The 18,758-nt window shown below is 48.4% G+C and overlaps 1 protein-coding gene across 1 annotated transcript in view; it reads left to right on the top strand.

Annotated features, from left to right (window-relative positions):
• The window catches only part of LOC112547214 (adhesion G protein-coupled receptor E3-like), a 57,787-nt gene extending 39,434 nt beyond the window's left edge, over nt 1–18,353 (top strand). The window contains exons 18-22 of the mRNA XM_075902281.1: nt 965–1,031; nt 1,293–1,384; nt 15,435–15,603; nt 16,022–16,129; nt 17,726–18,353. Of these exons, the coding sequence (XP_075758396.1) occupies nt 965–1,031; nt 1,293–1,384; nt 15,435–15,603; nt 16,022–16,129; nt 17,726–17,746 (457 nt within the window). The 3' untranslated portion in view covers nt 17,747–18,353. The remainder of the gene's footprint in view (nt 1–964; nt 1,032–1,292; nt 1,385–15,434; nt 15,604–16,021; nt 16,130–17,725) is intronic.
• Nucleotides 18,354–18,758: the final 405 nt, after the last annotated feature.

The following is an 18,758-nucleotide window of genomic DNA, read 5'->3' as shown; positions in this document are numbered from 1 at the left end:
TTGAGAAAGCGCAATTGTTATCCCCAGACTAAAAATCCCCACTCCTGACTCAAACTGAGACTCGCAAGGGAAGTGACATGGCCAACAGTGTGTGAGAAACAGAGCTTGGGCCCTTGACTCCTACTCTGTTCCTCTACCCAAGCACTGCCCTTCCCGAGAGGGAACTGAAGGGTCAGTGAAGCCCTGGACATGTCATGCAGGTTGGACCTCCCTGGTCTGGCACCCTCGGGACCTGACTGGTCCGGGTGAGGGAATTTGCCGCACTGGGAGGTCATTTCTGCCCCCCCATGCTGCTGGCCTCACCCCTACCCTGCTGCTCCACCAGGCATCAAAACTCTCCTGGGTGGCCCAACTTGGCCACACGCGAATCTTCCTGCTCCCCGCCTAGTCCAGCTGAGCCATGCCCCCTCACCTCCTCCACAGACTATCTCAGCCACACGCTGGACTTCCTGCCCTTCCTCGCTTCCCCTCGCCCGCAGCTCCCAACCCCACTGGCAGCCCAGCTCAGCCACCGTCTGGGCTTCCCAACTCCCGCCCCCTGCCCCAGACAGTTCAGTTGGGTTTCATGCGAGGCTCCCAGCTCCCCCTCCCAATGGCTCCCAGCTCCCCCAACTGGGTTATGCAACAGGCTCCTGCCTCCGTCCCACTCTCCACAGTGCGCTGGACTCCTGGCCCTTCATCCCCTGCAGTGCACCAGGACTCTCTGATCCTGGAACATCCGTGGTTCTTCCACACCATGGATGTTGCTGGCCCAGAGAGTTCCAGAGGTGCAACCAGTATTTCATTTTCCCTCTCCCAGGCCCCAGTTCCAAAAGGCACCTGTGTCAGGGCTCTTCTGAATTAAGACCTTGGTTTTATTGTTCCCATTTCTCCGAGTTAGCAACTCTGGTAACCCCAAGAGGAGAATTCACTTTCTTTTATTGCCAGGAGTAATCTGTTACCTTTTTGTCATCTCACCTTTTAGTTGCTGGCTTAAAACAGATAATGGCTTTCTGTGGAGTTTTCTTGGACCGGTCTGCCTGATTATTTTGGTGAGTCATTATTTTTCATTTCTGTGGGGAGCCAGAATAATGTCCAGAGTTGTTTTATCAGGACTAACAAAAGGTCTGGAAGGGACATAATACCCCGTTCTTCAGGGTTTTAACCAATCTGCATCTATCAAAGGCCAAAAGGAGACCTTATAAGGGACTGATTTTATCACTTCCTCTGAGCATCTGGTACTGATACAGAGGTAAGATACTGGACTGGATGGACCTGGGGTCTGATCCACTCAACTTGTGTTGTTTCCACAGATGAATTGTACATTTTTTATCACAACCCTCTGGATCCTGAGAGACAAAATCTGCTCCCTCAATTCGGACGTGTCTACCGTCAAAAACACAAGGTAGGAAAGCACTAAACCTGCCAAGAGGTCCAGTTAGCCTTCTGTGGGGGGATGGGTCTTCTGTCAAGTAAACTAAGGAAATACCTGAAAAACAATGAATAGTCTTTCAGCATCTAGAGACTAGCAATGGTATCATGAGCTTTCGTGGGCACAACCCACTTCCTCAGAGAAAGAAAGCTCATGATACTATCTACATGTTTTGTTAGTCTCTAAGGGTATGTCTACACTAGCCCCCTAGTTCGAACTAGGGAGGCTAATGTAGGCATTCGAAGTTGCAAATGAAGCCCGGGATTTAAATATCCCAGGCTTTATTTGCATCTTCCAGTCCGGGCGCCATTTTTAAATCCCCCTAGTCCGAACTAACTGCCCGTGGCTACACGCGGCAGTCAAACGTTAACTCGAACTAAGTCCTTAGTTCGAGTTAACTGTTACACCTTTCAGTCAGTCAGAGTGTTATAGAAATCTGTGATGGACGAGATGGGATTGGCTAATCTAACCCATGTTCCTCAGATGTCTCTCCTCTGGAGTGTGGTTATAGAAGTCCCTTTGGGATTGTTCCCCAGTGTGCTGCTCACGCCACTGACACCCACCTTCTTACTCTCTGGGTCTCTTCACCACTCTTTCCTGCTGGGCCAGATCCTATGCTTCCCCGAGACGAAGCACAGAGTTGGGGTTACTGCCCCCTTGCAAACCAATGCAGACACTGAACCACTTCAGCTCTTGGGGGGATGCAGTTTGAGCACTCAGCGCCCAGGAAACCAACCCCCAAATGGGACCCAAACCCCTCAAATAAATCCGCTAGTGTTTGTTCAGTCTAGTTTGGTGCCTTCTGCCAGACACAATTGATACAGTGAGGAAAACTGCACAGAGATTTCCTGGTATCTGATTTCTAAATCTGTGTTTGCTGGAAGAGCTGAACATCATGGTAGCTGAGGCTTATAACTGGCCCAGTGAGAAGAGACCCGATTTGGGTCTAATTCTGCCTGCATTAACATCCTTGCCATTTCATTGATTTCAGCAGGGCCGTATAATGGATGTGAGGAGAAAACTAGGCCCTAATGTTTACATGGAAAGGTAGGCTTGCAGGTCCAGCTGGGGAGGAGAAATCAGTCCCTGCCCCAAGGAGTTTACAGTCGAAATGGCCAATATTAACACTGGCTTGCCTGACTTATTGGTTAGGTTACTGGTTTAGTTTTCCCAATTAACAGTTTGTCATTGATGGGTTTTTATTTTAAGATTCAGCCTGGTGTTATCAGAGTTACTGCTCTGACCAGGGTAAGGCCGTGGTCACTGTCATGATTATGAGGGTTAACCAGCAGCCTGGGGATTAAGGGGTTAACTACACCTAGCCAGGTGGAGTGACCAATAGGAATGTAGGTGGGACTTTTCAAACTGGGACAAAGGAATTTGGGTTTTTTTCCTTTCTCCTTTTTGTCTCTCTGGGAGAGTTCTCTGCAGCTACAGAGAGGGACAAGCATGTCTCTCTCTCTTCAAGACACCATTCTTCATTTTCTGTAAGTAGGGTAAAGTTTAGGTAGTTTCGTTAGGTTTTATTGTTTTAAGGACTGGGTATGGGATCTGAGATCTGGCCCTGCTTAAAGATGTTTTGGCTTTTCTTAGCAACTAAGTTCTCGGCCAGTGGTCCCCAACCTTTATGGGCCCCCGGGCGCCCGGGGGCGGGGCCGCGTGTCCTGGGGCACGCCAGGGCCAGGGCCGCCCGAGCCCCTTGTGCCGTGGGCCCGGGGCTGGCGCTGCCGCCCGAGCTGTGCGCCTGGGGCCGGCACCGGCGCCGCGCGCCCGCATGTGCCCCGGGGCTGGGGCCGCCCGAGCGCCGCGCACTAGGCGCCGCTGAGTGTCGCGTGCCTGGGGCCGGCGCCTCCAGTGCGCCACGCGCCGGGAGGCGGGGCCAGCCCGGGTTGTCGGCGGGTGCATACAAATGCCCCGGCGGGCGCCATGGCGCCCGTGGGCACCGCGTTGGGGACCACTGTTCTAGGCCCATGGAGTTTCTCCATGAGTATATTTTATTACCTTCCTATCTAGTCATTATACCTGCAACAGGAATATTGTGTAATAATAAAAGTTCTTTCCTTTCTTTTTGTTAACCTGGCATTGGTTAATAGTGTGCCTTGATTTTTATTTTAGGGGTGAGATTTCCCAAATGATCTTTCCCCTGGTTTCTTTAGCAACATTTGGGTGGTGGCAGTGGAAGTTTTATTCCCAAGATCTAGGTTTTTAAGATTTTGGGGGAAGTTTTATACCAAAGCCTGGTAGATAAGGCTTTGGGGTACACTTGCTGGCCCCCACTTCTGCATTTATCATGCCAGAGTGGGGAAGGAGCCATGACAGTCACCAATGGATCAATCACAATTGACTGGTTGATTGCGGGGGCATGGCCAGTCAATCGCGAGGTGTTCCCTGCCCCACTTTGTTGCCCCCACCCCCAACAAGGAGCCCATGCTGGGACTACAGTCCCGAGCGAAAATGGAGGTAGCGCCAGCTTCCTGCAGCGTGGGAGGGAAGCATGCTCCTCTCCTCCCCACAATAGTGGGCACGCTTCCTGAGACTCCAGCTCTGGCACATAGCTGTAGGACTTCCCCCCCCCCCCCCCCCCCACGCTGCAGAAAGACAGCACAGGGAAGGAAGGGAAGACAAGAAAGCGCCTGCACCTCCCCTGCCCATAACAGCGTGTGTTTTCTTGTCTTCTCTTCCTTCCCCATGCTCGGGGGAAAGGGTTAAGATGACAGTACAGGATCCGGAGTGGCTTCGAGATACTCATCCCTAGAGATCCCCCGGTACGGGCCGAGCTGCCCATTCCCATAGGCCAGACTCCCACCAGCACCCTGGCCAGACATTATCCAGCCCCCTGTCCCCTGCTCCTTCCCTCTGGCCAGACACCCACTAGCACCCTGCCCCTGTCCTCTCCATCTTGGCCAGACACCACCAGCTTGCTCCTGTACTCTATATTCCACCCAGATTCCGCACACCCATCCCTATCCCACTCACTAGCAGCTCTGTCCTGCACACTGGATCCCTCATTTTTGGTCCCACCTCAGAGTGGAGAGGGGCCCACAAATTCCACTAACCCTGCAATTCCAGCAGAGTTAATCTAGCCTGAGGTCTTGAACCTCAGTCCTCTGTACCCATCCTCCCCCAAGGCGCTGGAGTGCTAGGGGAGTGTAGTGTCTTGGTTGGGGCCATATCAGTGAGACTTGGGGGGGGGGAGGTTGTAGAGTTGTTTCTTTGCATCTCACTTGTGTGGCCCCAACTGACTTTTGTGTGGGTCAGTGGCCCCTGATCCAAAACAGGTTCCCTGCCTCTCCCATGAATAAAGACAAGGCTGAAACATTTTGTGTTGGGCATAATATTTATTTAAAAATGAAGCCTGGTCAACAAGCCCCCAATTGGGGCCAAGCCCCCATCTGGCCGCAGCATCATAACACTCCTGCACCCCCCACATATCCCAACCCTGAGCCTATCATACACCTGAACCTCCTGCCCTGAGCCCCTCACATCCCCAATCTCCTCCACCCCCACATCCCCAGTCTTCTGCCACAACACTCCTGCACCATCCACACAGAGCAAATCTCTGCCCTGAGCCCAACATATTCGCAACCCCCCTGCCCTGAGCTCCCCACACAACCCAACTCAAAAACTCTTGTACCTCCACATCCACAAGCCTGTGGCTTGCTCAGCACCCCAACTCTCCACCTGACCCCAACACTCTCCAGCCGGGAGCCCCCTCCCTGAGCCGGCATCCCCTTCCCCACCTCCTCCTGCAGCCAGATTCCCTCCCTGAGTTTGCACCTCTCTCCGCTTCCCACACCCAAACCCCTCATTCCCACGCCAGAGCCCACACCTCCTGTCTCAACCCAGGGAGAGTGAGTAAGGAGAGCTTGCACCTCTCACCCCTTCCCACACACGCAGAGCCTAGGGAGATTCACAAAATCTAGTAGCCCAGGTCTCTCTGGGCTCTGATGTGTGAGAGGAGTGTGGGGAGTGTCTTTCTGCTTCTCAGTCGGGGGCCATGTCACTTTGGTGCAATCACGGATTTTTCTGTGGGCCAGTGGCCCCTGACATAAAAAATAGTTCCCCACCCCCTCCCTATAAGTTTATGTGTGAGACCATTTCCGATGTCTGATTTGTGTTTGTATTTGTGAGATACTATGACATTGTGAAGGACTTAATTCTCAGGAGGTATGTCTACACTTGCACCCTCTTTAGAGAGAGGGATGCAAATGTAGACATTCAAAATTGTAAATGAAGCTGGGATTTAAATATAGAATCATAGAGTAATAGAATACTAGGACTGGAAGGGACCTCAAGAGGTCATCGAGTCCAGTCCCCTGCCTCCATGGCAGGACCAAATACTGTCTAGACCATCCCTGATAGACATTTATCTAACCTACTCTTAAATATCTCCAGAGATGGGGATTCCACAACCTTCCTGGGCAATTTATTCCAGTGTTTAACTACCCTGACAATTAGGAACTTTTTCCTAATGTCCAACTAAACTTCCCTTGCTTCAGTTTAAGCCCATTGCTTCTTGTTCTATCTTCAGAGGCCAAGATGAACAAGTTTTCTCCCTCCTCCTTACAACACCCTTTTAGATACCTGAAAACTACTATCATGTCCCCCCTCAATCTTCTCTTTTCTAAACTAAACAGACCCAATTCTTTCAGTCTTCTTTCATAGGTCATGTTCTCTAGACCTTTAATCATTCTTGTTGCTCTTCTCTGGACCCTCTCCAATTCCTCCACATCCTTTTTGAAATGCGGTGCCCAGAACTGGACACAATACTCCAGCTGAGGCCTAACTAGCACAGAGTAGAGTGGAAGAATGACTTCTCGTGTCTTGCTCACAACATACCTGTTAATGAATCCCAGAATCATGTTTACTTTTTTTGCAACAGCATCACACTGCTGACTCATATCCAGCTTGTGGTCCTAGATCCCTTTCTGCCATACTCCTTCCTAGATAGTCGCTTCCCATTCTGTATGTGTGAAACTGATTGTTCCTTTCCAAGCGGAGCACTTTGCATTTGTCTTTATTAAACATCATCCTGTTTACCTCAGACCATTTCTCCAATTTGTCCAGATCATTTTGAATTATGACCCTATCCTCCAGATTAGTCACAACCGCTCCCAGCTTGATATCATCTGCAAACTTAATAAGCATACTTTCTATGCCAATATCTAAATTGTTGATGAAGATATTGAACAGAGACGGACTCAAAACAGACCCCTGCGGATCCCCACTAGTTATACCTTTGCAGCTGGATTGTGAACCATTAATAACTACTCTCTGAGTACGGTTATCCAGCCAGTTATGCACCCACCTTATAGTAGCCCCATCTAAGTTGTATTTGCCTAGTTTATTGATAAGAATATCATGCGAGACCGTATCAAACACCTTACTAAAGTCTAGGTATACCACATCCACTGCTTCTCCCTTATCCACAAGACTCGTTATCCTATCAAAGAAAGCTATCAGGTTGGTTTGACATGATTTATTCTTTACAAATCCATGCTGGCTGTTCCCTATCACCTTACCACCTTCCAAGTGTTTACAGTTGATTTCCTTAATTACTTGCTCCATTATCTTTCCTGGCACAGAAGTTAAACTAACTGGTCTGTATTTTCCTGGGTTGTTCTTCTTTCCCTTTTTATAAATGGGCACTATAGTTGCCCTTTTCCAGTCCTCTGGAATCTCTCCTGTCTCCCATGATTTTCCAAAGATGATAGCTAGAGGCAAAGATACCTCCTCTATCAGCTCCTTGAGTAATCTAGGATGCATTTCATCAGGCATCTAACTTTTCTAGGTGATTTTTAACTTGTTCTTTTTTTATTTTATCTTCATAGAATCATAGAATCATAGAATAATAGGACTGGAAGGGACCTCAAGAGGTCATCGAGTCCAGCCCCCCGCCCTCAAGGCAGGACCAAGCTCCGTCTACACCATCCCTGACAGATGTCTATCTAACCTGTTCTTAAATATCTCCAGAGAGGGAGATTCCACCACCTCCCTTGGCAATTTATTCCAATATTTGACCACCCTGACAGTTAGGAATTTTTTCCTAATGTCCAATCTATACCTCCCCTGCTGCAATTTAAGCCCATTACTCCTTGTCCTGTCCTCAGAAACCAAGAGGAACAAATTTTCTCCTTCCTCCTTGTGACACCCTTTTAGATATTTGAAAACCGCTATCATGTACCCCTTAATCTTCTTTTTTCCAAACTAAACAAGCCCAGTTCATGAAGCCTGGCTTCATAGGTCATGTTCTCTAAACCTTTAATCATTCTTGTCGCTCTTCTCTGTACCCTTTCCAATTTCTCCACATCTTTCTTGAAATGTGGCGCCCAGAACTGGACACAGTACTCCAGCTGAGGCCTAACTAGTGCAGAGTAGAGCGGCAGAATGACTTCACGAGTTTTGCTTACAACACACCTGTTGATACAACCTAGAATCATATTTGCTTTTTTTGCAACAGCATCACACTGTTGACTCATATTCAACTTGTGGTCCACTATGACCCCTAGATCCCTTTCCGCCATGCTTCTTCCTAGACAGTCGCTTCCCATCTTGTATGTATAGAACTGATTGTTCCTTCCTAAGTGGAGCACTTTGCATTTCTCTTTATTAAACCTCATCCTGTTTACCTCTGACCATTTCTCTAACTTGCTTAGGTCATTTTGAATTATGTTCCTATCCTCCAAAGAAGTTGCAACCCCACCCACTTTGGTATCATCTGCAAACTTAATAAGCATACTCTCTATCCCAATATCTACATCATTGATGAAGATATTGAACAGTACGGGTCCCAAAACAGACCCTTGCAGAACTCCACTTGTTATCCCTTTCCAGCAGGATTTAGCACCGTTAACAACAACTCTCTGACTACGGTTATCCAGCCAATTATGCACCCACCTTATCGTGGCCCTATCTAAGTTATATTTGCCTAGTTTATCAATAAGAATATCATGCGAGACCGTATCAAATGCCTTACTAAAGTCTAGGTATATGACATCCACCGCTTCTCCCTTATCCATAAGGCTCGTTATCCTATCAAAGAAAGCTATCAGATTAGTTTGGCATGACTTGTTCTTCACAAACCCATGCTGGCTATTCCCTATCACTTTATTACCTTCCAAGTGTTTGCATATGATTTCCTTAATTACCTGCTCCATTATCTTCCCTGGGACAGACGTTAAACTGACCGGTCTGTAGTTTCCTGGGTTGTTCTTATTCCCCTTTTTATAGATGGGCACAATATTTGCCCTTTTCCAGTCTTCTGGAATCTCCCCTGTCTGCCATGATTTTTCAAAAATCATAGCTAAAGGCTCAGATACCTCCTCTATCAGCTCCTTGAGTATCCTGGGATGCATTTCATCAGGACCTGGTGACTTGCTGACATCTAACTTTCCTAAGTGATTTTTAACTTGTTCTTTGTGTATCCTATCTTCTAAACTTACCCTCTCTCTGCTTGTATTCACTATGTTAGGCACACCTCCAGACTTCTCGGTGAAGACCGAAACACAGAAGTCATTAAGCACCTCTTCCATTTCCAAGTTTCCTGTTACTGCTTCTCCCTCCTCACTAAGCAGTGGGCCTACCCTGTCCTTGGTCTTCCTCTTGCTTCTAATGTATTTATAAAAGGTCTTCTTGTTTCCCTTTATGCCTGTAGCTAGTTTGATCTCATTTTGTGCCTTTGCCTTTCTAATCGTGCCCCTACATTCCCATGTTGCTTGCCTATATTCATCCTTTGTTAGTTGTCCTAGTTTCCATTTTTTATATGACTCCTTTTTTATTTTGAGATCATGCAAGATCTCCTTGTTAAGCCAAGCTGGTCTTTTGCCATATTTTCTATCTTTCCTACACAGCGGAATTGTTTGCTTTTGGGCCCTTAACAACGTCCCTTTAAAATACTTCCAACTCTCCTCAGTTGTTTTTCCCTTCAGTCTTGCTTCCCATGGGACCTTACCTACAAGTTCTCTGAGCTTATCAAAATCTGCCTTCCTGAAATCCATTACCTCAATTGTGCTGGTCTCCCTTCTACCTTTCCTTAAGATCATGAACTCTATTATTTCATGATCACTGTCCCCTATACTGTCTTACACTTTCAAGTTCTCAACCAGTTCCTCCCTATTTGTTAAAACCAAATCCAGAACAGCTTCTCCTCTGGTAGCTTTTTCAACCTTCTGAAACAGAAAGTTGTCTCCAATGCAGTCCAGAAACTTATTGGATAGCCTGTGCCTCGCTGTGTTAGTTTCCCAACATATGTCTGGATAGTTGAAGTCCCCCATCACCACCAAATCTTGGGCTTTGGATAGTTTTGTTAATTGTTTAAAAAAGGCGTCATCCACCTCTTCCACCTGGCTAGGTGGCCTGTAGTAGACTCCTAGCATGATATCACCCTCGTTTTTTACCCCTTTTAGCTTAACCCAGAGACTCTCTACACAGCTATCTCCTACGTTAATCTCCACTTCAGTCCAAGTGTGTACATTTTTAATATACAAGGCAACCCCTCCTCCCTTTTTTCCCTGTCTGTCCTTCCTGAGCAAGCCATACCCTTCCATACCAACATTCCAATCATGCGTCCCATCCCACCAGGTTTCTGTAATACCAATGATATCATAGTTGTATTTATTGGTTAGCAATTCCAGTTCTTCCTGCTTATTACCCATACTTCTTGCATTTGTATATAGGCATCTAAGATACTGATTTGATCTTGCCTCCCTGTTGTGCCCTGATCCTCCTTTCTCCTTGCCATTATAGGCCGTAGTCGCCCCCATTTCCAACCCATCTCCCAGTCCCGCACATTCAGCACTTACCTGTGGGCTTTGCTCACCTGTCCCCGTCGAACCTAGTTTAAAGCCCTCCTCACAAGGTTAGCCAGTCTGTGTCCAAACAAGGCCTTCCAGCTCCTGGAAAGGTGAACTCCATCTCTGCCAAGCAGTCCTTCCTGGAAGAGCACCCCATGATCAAGGAAGCCGAATCCCTCCTGGCGACACCATCTTCGCAGCCAGGCATTCACCTCCAGGATACACCTCTCTCTGCCCGGGCCCCTACCTTTGACAGGAAGGATCAAAGAGAATACCACCTGCGCTCCAAACTCCTTCACCCGTACTCGCAAAGCCCTGTAGTCACACTTGATCCGCTCAGTGTCACACCTGGCAGTATCATTTGTGCCCACGTGGATGAGTAGCATGGGGTAGTAGTCAGAGGGCCGGATAATCCTCGACAATGCCTCCGTAACATCTCGGATACGGGCCCCTGGCAGACAGCATACCTCTCGAGATGAACTGTCAGGGCGACAGATGGGTGCCTCCGTTCCCCTCAGAAGAGAGTCTCCAACCACCACTACCCTACATTTCTTCCTCGCAGTGGTGGCAGGAGACTGCTCAACCTTGATGGTGCAAGGCCTGGTCTCCTCCACTGTGGGGGGTGACTCATTGTCTCCTGCAGAAAGTAAAGTGTAACGGTTATGTAACAACACAGTGGGAGGGTTAGGAGCAGGGGTGGAACACTGCCTGCTGCCGGAAGTAACCAGCTGCCAGTGCTCACCCTGCACCACCGCCTCCTCCATAAGTGGCTGGTCAGCAGTCCCACATCCTAGGACAGTGATCTCCGTGGACTCCACAGGAATATTGTCCAGGAATTCCTCATGGCCTCGAATGCTCCTCAGCCTGGCCACCTCCTCCTGTAGCTCTCCCACCTGCTGCCTGAGAGATTCCACCAGCAGGCACCTTTCACAACGGTTGTCTCCCCCAGCCTGGAGATCACTCAGTGGGAATTGCAAGCCACAAATACTGCAAGACCACACCAGGACCTGGGTAGAGGCATCCATGCTCAGGTTCTCTGTCTGGATACAGGCACAGATGGAGGAGACAGGAGAAGTACTGGCACAAGCACTTCGGGTCTTCATCACCATCAGTCACTCCCTCTGCTCAACTCCCTCTTCAACTCCCCTGTCTGTGATTTCATGATCACTTTCACCCTAGCTGCCTTCCACTTTCAAATTCTTAACCAGTTCTTCCCTATTTGTTAGGATCAGATCTAGAACAGCTTCCCTCCTAGTAGCTTTTTCAACCTTCTGAAATAAAAAGTTGTCTCCAATGCAGTCCAAGAACTTATTGGATAGTCTGTGCCCCGCTGTGTTATTTTCCCAACATATATCTGCACAGTTAAAGTCCCCCATCACCATCAAATCTTGGGCTTTGGATGATATTGGTAGTTGTTTAAAAATACTTCCCACACTTCATTTGCATATTCACAGATGGGCACTATTTCAAAATACTTTATTTCTAAATAAAAAACTCTGTTTAGATGCAGTTATTTTGGGGGAAAACCCTTCTTCTGAAAAAACCTTTATTATTCTTCGGGTGGTTGCTCATGTCCATTCGAATCAGGTGTGTGCACCGCGTGCACCATCTCTCTGGAGCATTTTCCCAAGTGGTACCTCTTTCAAAAGAGGGATGCAAATACAGACATTCAAAATTGTAAATGAAGCTGAGATTTAAATATCCTGTGCTTTATTTGCATATTTGCGAATGGGCGCTATTTTGAAATACTGTATTTTGAAATAAAAAACGCTGTTTAGACATGGTTATTTTGAGATGTGTTGCTCATGTCCATTCGAATCAGGTGTATACACCGTGTGCACCGTGTCTCCGGAGCCTTTTTTCCCCAGCAGTACCTGTCGGGCAGGCAGGTCACCCCCTGGAGTAGCACCGCTATAGAGGAGCATAAGTACTCCTGCCGGCGCTACCCCTCCTCAGTTCCTTCCTACCGCCCATGGGGGTCATTGGAGCGTGTCTCTCTCTTAGTATTGTTAATGGTTCCCGTTTCTCTTAGAGTAGTGTTTGTAAATAGTTTGTAAATAGTTTCATTACTTAGATAGTTAGCAAGTTCTTTGTTTTCCTTCCCTCCTTTCGGGGGGGGGGGGGGTGAGGAATGCCTGGGCCGCAAGGCTTTAAGGCGTGCATAGTATACGCGAAATTCATGCCTAAAGGGGACGCTCATGATAGCTGTTTAAAGTGCTTGGGTGAGGGCCACTTAGCAGATGCCTGTAAGATTTGCAGGTCTTTCAAGCTGCACACGAAGAGGGAGCGAGATTCGCGTTTGAAGCTTCTTCTCATGGAAGCCACTCTTCAACCTGCACCAGCTGGTCACTCCACGGTGCGCGGTAAGCTGGCATCGACGCAGGATGCCCCATCCCGCTCGCAGACTTCTGTGCCAACGGCCCGGCACTGTTCCCATTCCCCGGTACTGAAAAGGCTAAAGACTTCGCTGGGTAGGTCTCTGAGCAGAAAGTCAAGGTCGGGCCTACTCTGTCAGTACGGGTTGCCGGTGGAGGCCTCTCCAAGCACTGCTGCGTGGCAGAAGCGAGCGGGCCAGCCACCCAGTCCGGGTCAGCTACCCTCGCATCGTCCCTCGATGCCGAAGACATTTGAGGCAGTGCAGGACTTGATCAGCCTCACTACTCCCCTCCGTCATCTGTTGAGGCGGAGAGGTCGAGGTCTTCTACTCGGGCAGCCATGTTGGCAATGGTTTCTCCTCTGCACCGGGAGGAATGGTCAGCACCTGTTACCTATGTAGTGGGATCATTCCCTGTGGGACTAGTACCACATGCTACTACTCCGATGTCGGACTCGGTACAGGCAGCCAGGCCTCACCCGACGCTCGGCTGGACTCAGCCTCCCACCACAGTGCTGGGTCCTCTTCCGGAGCCGATCTTAGCTATGCCTGTGCTGTACTATCCTAGCCATGTGGCACTGTCAGCAATACCGGCACCAAGCATGTTGCCCAGGGTATCGGTACAGTCATTGGCACCGCCCTCTACGGCACCACTGCAAGTTTCGGCACCAGCTCCAGTACTGGCATCGACCACCATTGTCGACGAGGCTGGTCCCTTCTAGAACGGCCACCACGGCACCGGCGCCATCAGTATTACCCACCTTGGTGCCAACGGCAGCACTGATAGGGGCGCCATCTCTGGAACAGTTGGACTCCACAGTTCCGTACCTGCAACCGGCACTGATCTTGGCACCACAGACAACGTGCACAATGTCGGCGCCGCAGCCAGGCCCGAATACTGTCTTTCCGGTACCGGCACATGAATTTCAATCTCAGCTTCATTTACAATTTCAAGTGTCTGCATTTGCATTCCTCTTTCGAAAGAGAGTACAAGCGTAGAAATACCCAGGGAGAGCTTTAAGGCTTGAGACAGGTTTTAGATAGTTGACACATATTAATTGGATGGGTGCCTGTCATTAGGCATTTGCTCATGTCCCCCTTTAAAAATATTTTAAACTGGTACAAATGGCCTTTTTGCTGTTACCAATCAGCAGTTTGCAACACTTGTGATTGTTACAAAACATAAACGAAACCTGGTGTCATTTTTAACTTACGATTTACTGTTTACTACTTTACGCTAACATGTTGCGCACCTACTTCTACATCACCTTGAAAGCCTCGCTTAAGCAGTTAGCACACGTGCTATTTTTATAGGTGTCAGCCTCCAGATTTTTGCACTTTTGCTACTTTTTCCTTGGCCACTTGCCCTTTATCCTTTTTCTGTAACAATTTTTATTGCATGACTATGTGCTCACTGCCTGGACTATGAAAGAATGTGAGAGGAAATAGAGGAAAATTGACTTGGTCAGTTACACTGGTGATCAGTGACAGAGCAGGGCGCAGGGTTGAGCCAGGTGTTACAATGCTGGGTGCTATCCAGTATCTATCAATGAATTTAGGTCAAATTTGTAACTCTGCTGCAACCAGTGAAATGAGACAAAGGCTGGATCTGCCTGGTATGGCTCTGCACCAAGCTGACTTTAGAATCTGGACCCATCAGTCTCCACTGCACCCTCCCATGTTACAGCAACGGGCACACAACAAACGCTTACATAGCTCAGCTGTTCTAGTCCGTATTATGAATCTGTGTAAGAACGAGGGAACCAAATCTTTGATGGCAAGCCATGGCTTCTCTCAAACGTAGCAATCTCCTTGAGGTGCTGTTGTTGTGGTGGTTTCCAAATCAATTTGTAAAGGAGATGAAAGATGGTTCAGTGGTTTGGGTGCTGGTCTGGGATTTGAGGGAGACCAGCAATTAACTCTTTGCCCTAACACAGACTTCCTGTGTGACCTTGGCCAAGTCATGGTGGCTACCTCTACACTGCAGGCTTCTAGCACAAGAAGCTTTTTGTGGAAGAGATTTTCCACAAAAACTGCTTGTGCAAGAGCATGTCCACACTCCAAAAGTACAGCGGAACAGCCATGCACTTTTGCGCAAGAGAGTGTCCAGACTGCATGGAGACTTTTCCATCAGAAAGCTCTGATTGCCATTCACAGAATGGCCACCAGGGCACCTGTGCTTGTTTCGATAGGCTGCTTTTTGCGCAAAAAAACCCTGTTTCCCATCCACACACACTTTTTTGTGCAAGAACTCTTGCGCTAAAAGGTGTTATTACTCATAGAAAGAGGAATATCTACACCGCAAAAAACTCCTCTCTTCTGTCGATTCACTGTATATTTTCTTGTGCAAAAATGCAACTTGCGGTGTGAACACTCCACAAGTTTTTGTGCAAAAGCTCTGCAGTATAGACAGCCGTAGTATCTCCATGCCCTGATTCTCCAGCTGGAAAATGGGGAGAAGATCACTTTCTTACCATCAGTGCAAGAGGGTTGCTGTCACACCCAAGCTTGCACGAAGGGAGGTTTCTGTCCAAAGCAGGGTTACAATTTGGTTCAGTGACTCTCAATACCCGCACTATACAAATAGTTCCAGCACTCCACTCTGTCCGACCTCACCGAGTGGGTATCAGGGTAAATACACTAAAGAGCCTAGTATGAAGAATAAACACCTGGTTTGCATAGTCGTTCTGCAAACAGGTCCCATCTAGAAGCATTTCCCACCAGTGTCTATAGGAAACTTTTTGAATAGTGGCTACTTGGAGGGCATTCGCTAGCTCAAGCCATCCTGCCCAGGGTCCACGGATTGGACCCCTTTGCACAGGGTTGTAATGGGATCTCTTCATCTGCTTTACTCCAGGTTGCTGACATTTAAAGCAATTGCCCAGCTTTTCATCCTGGGCTGCACTTGGAGCTTTGGGTTCCTACAGGTCGGCCAAGCAGCCACGTTCATGGCGTATTTATTCACCATTGTCAACAGCCTGCAGGGAGCCTTCATCTTCCTGGTGCACTGTCTCCTCAATCATCAGGTAAAGCCCATGTCCTGTCACCTGATTAGCTCAGCAGATTCACTAATACTCAGTTAATTTTTAGCTGAGCGAGGTGCCACTGGAGGGGACAGGATGCCATGCCAAGTGGCAAGGGTTCCATCCACATTAAAGACCTGAGACAGGTTAGCTGTACCATGTAGTTTGGTGGTAGCTGCATCAACTTGCATTTGCTAGTTTGGACTTTGCAACCTGATTAACAGAATTTGGCTCATTGCTACGAGGAGACTGAGGGCGTCTCCTTCCCTTTCCCATGTGGGGATTTGTAGTGGGGAAATTGGTGACAAGAATTCCAGTCCTTTGGCTCTGTTCAGACATAGAAGGGGGGGTGTTAAACTGTGCACGCGTCTCATGGGTCGTTGGTTACATGAGTCAATGGGCGTGCTCCTTATTTTTCTAGGTGAGAGAGGAGTACAAGAGATGGATTCAAAGGATTGAAAAACCCAGCACCAGAACTACGACTCTTGAGATCTCGATGTCAGCTGCCCCCATTTCCACTGGAATTGTGGTACTCTTCTCTTTTCCAACACTGCCATGTGACACACATACATGGAACAGGGTCTCCTTTTAGCAGCCTCACTGCTGTGTATCTGGGCCTGCTGCTGGTGGGGGAGAAGCAAGGGGGGCACTTTCCCAAGGGCCCAGCAATTAAAAAGGGCCTGGGGCCCAGCAGCTCCCACAAAAGTTCTGCCAAAAAAGGATCTCTTGATTCAAAGATTCTTCTGATATTTTCCATGCAGGTTCTGGGGCTGGATTCCCAGGCCCAGGAACCTACTTAAGGCATATCCAAAGCGTCTTTGAATCAAGAGATGCTGCTGAAGCTGTTTCCCAGAAGTCAGGTCAGGTCTGGAAAAGGGAGGAGAGGCTCATGGATGTTGCCCTGAGGCTCACTCAGAAGGTGGTGGATAGGAGTGGGCCAGCACAGGGGTCTTCTGGCAGGATGGTGGGGGGTAAGAGGCTTGTGGTCCAGCTGAGCAAAGGGAGCAGAGGGACTATTGATTTCTGCCCTGGCCCCAGAATTGTCTATCAAATGGCTAAAGCTGTTATAGGTCAACACAATAATATCAGGCCCATACACAGGGAGTGTGTGAATGCACCCACCTCATTATTCCCCGCCTTCCTGGTGGTCCCCGGTCTGAACTCAACACCCTCCTTCCCCCCACAGTGGGGGACCCATACTGGTGCTGCAGCCTCACCCTCCCATCTCCAGCATGGCTGGAGCACCAGCATCAGCTTCCCACAAGGGGAGGAAGAGAAAGCCCCGAACCTCACTGCTCAGTTCAGCTCATGGATCGCTCTCCCCTAGCCCTGCTGGGGGAACAGCAGCATGCGCACCTCCAAGTCGCTGGTGCTTTGTGGTAGTTCAGCTGAGAATGGAACAGGAGTATTAGACACATACAGACCTGGGAGAATCCCATGTGCCTTGAGTTCCTATGCTGACCAACAGGGAAATATTTTAATAGGACCCTCCCTTCACATTTCCTTCCTGGGGTCTCTTGTGATCTCCTGGGATCTCTCCGCATGGCGTGGGCAGACACTGGCTTTTGAAACATCATCACCTACATTACTGGAGCAGAAGAGTTTTCTGAACAAGACTGAGACTGAATCTTCATTCGTTCAGAGGGCTGGCCCCATCTGTGAGGGTCAGCACAGCCAGGAATTTCTCCTGGTTCCTTTGCCCCTGGAGGAATAGAACACAGGAACTCTATTGTGTTCCAGAGAGAATCCCCCTCTTCCACATTAAACACTCTGGCTATGTCTACACTATAATATTTTCCACAAAAATATATGCAAATGAGGCAAAGCGTAGACTATTGCCGCACATCATTTGCATAATTAATGATGCTCCGTTTTTGCACAAGAGGCTTTTGCGCAATAAAACCTTCTTACACAATAACTTTTCTTATGGTAAAAAATGCAGAAGAACAGCTCTTGCGTAAGAGGGGATTTTTGCGCAAAAACGGAGCCTCGTTAATTATGCTAATGAGGCACAGCGGTATTCCACGCTTTGCCTCATTTGCATATTTTTTTGCGCAAGAGGGGGCAGTGTAGAAATAGCCTCTGTGGCTTTGACCATGTCATCAAATCTTTGCTTTCTTTCCAGGAATGGGATAAGTCCTCCTGAAAAATGGAGACGCCTATTGCATGTGGGGTGAAAATCAAGTCTTGCTCCGTCCCCAGCACCAAAAGTCCACTCCTTTAGCCAGAAGAGGATGCTGCTGATATTCAATATCCTCTGATAGCTGCTACTCTATATCTTCTCTTTGTATAGAGCAGGGGAAGGCTGCATCTCGTGCGATCTATAGTTTTAGTACCTTTGGCTTCCTCCAAGTGGCTGCAATCTCCTCGCTAAAAATCTTAAACGAGGGCCTGGCTGCTCCAGTTGAAGTCAACTGGAGTTTTCCCAGTGGATCTCTGCTCCTCTCCCACTGAAGCCAAAGAATCAGCAAATCCTTCCAGTTAATAAAAGGTAGAAAAAATGACTTCATTTCCCAACCTTCTCCAAACCCTAGAACTTGGACCAACTTCTTGTCTCAGTTCAGACTGAAACCAATCCAGAATTAATGAATTCAATGGAGTTACTCCGAATTCACACCCGTATAGCAGCTCCCCATGGAGCCGCCTACCTGACAAGCACCAGCTCCTGCCCTCCACCTCCCGTGTAAATATGTAACCAATAACATTTTCTATGGTTATATGTTACAAAAATAAATGAATTTTAACATCTCTAATACTTTAATAATCCCCCATTGGCATTGCATGGTGAAGACACCACACTAAGTAAATACTAGAAGTTGTTGACTTGAGCTACCTAATGTATGGGGCTTATGCAACGAAACTTACATTGACCTGTAGCATTAGTGTAGGCAGGGGGGCTGACAGCCACTATGGGCCTCAAGACAAGGTATAGGGGGGCCAACTCTGTACCCCAGAATGGGTAGGGGGGTGGGCCCAGCCAGCCCTAAGCGCCACCCAGACCACAATGCTGGGGCCCCATTCAACTCCCAGAGCAGTGCTCTGGTGTGCTGGTGGTGATTCAAAGGGGTCTGGGACTACTGTAGCCTTGGGCCCTTTAGAATCTCCCTGGATCCCCTTTGCCCCCACTCCCCCATTGGTGGACCTGAGTTTAGGCTAGG

Source organism: Pelodiscus sinensis, chromosome 19 (genome assembly GCF_049634645.1).
Source record: "Pelodiscus sinensis isolate JC-2024 chromosome 19, ASM4963464v1, whole genome shotgun sequence".
NCBI classification, from domain to species: domain Eukaryota; kingdom Metazoa; phylum Chordata; order Testudines; family Trionychidae; genus Pelodiscus; species Pelodiscus sinensis.
This window is presented reverse-complemented; position numbering and strand designations above follow the sequence as displayed.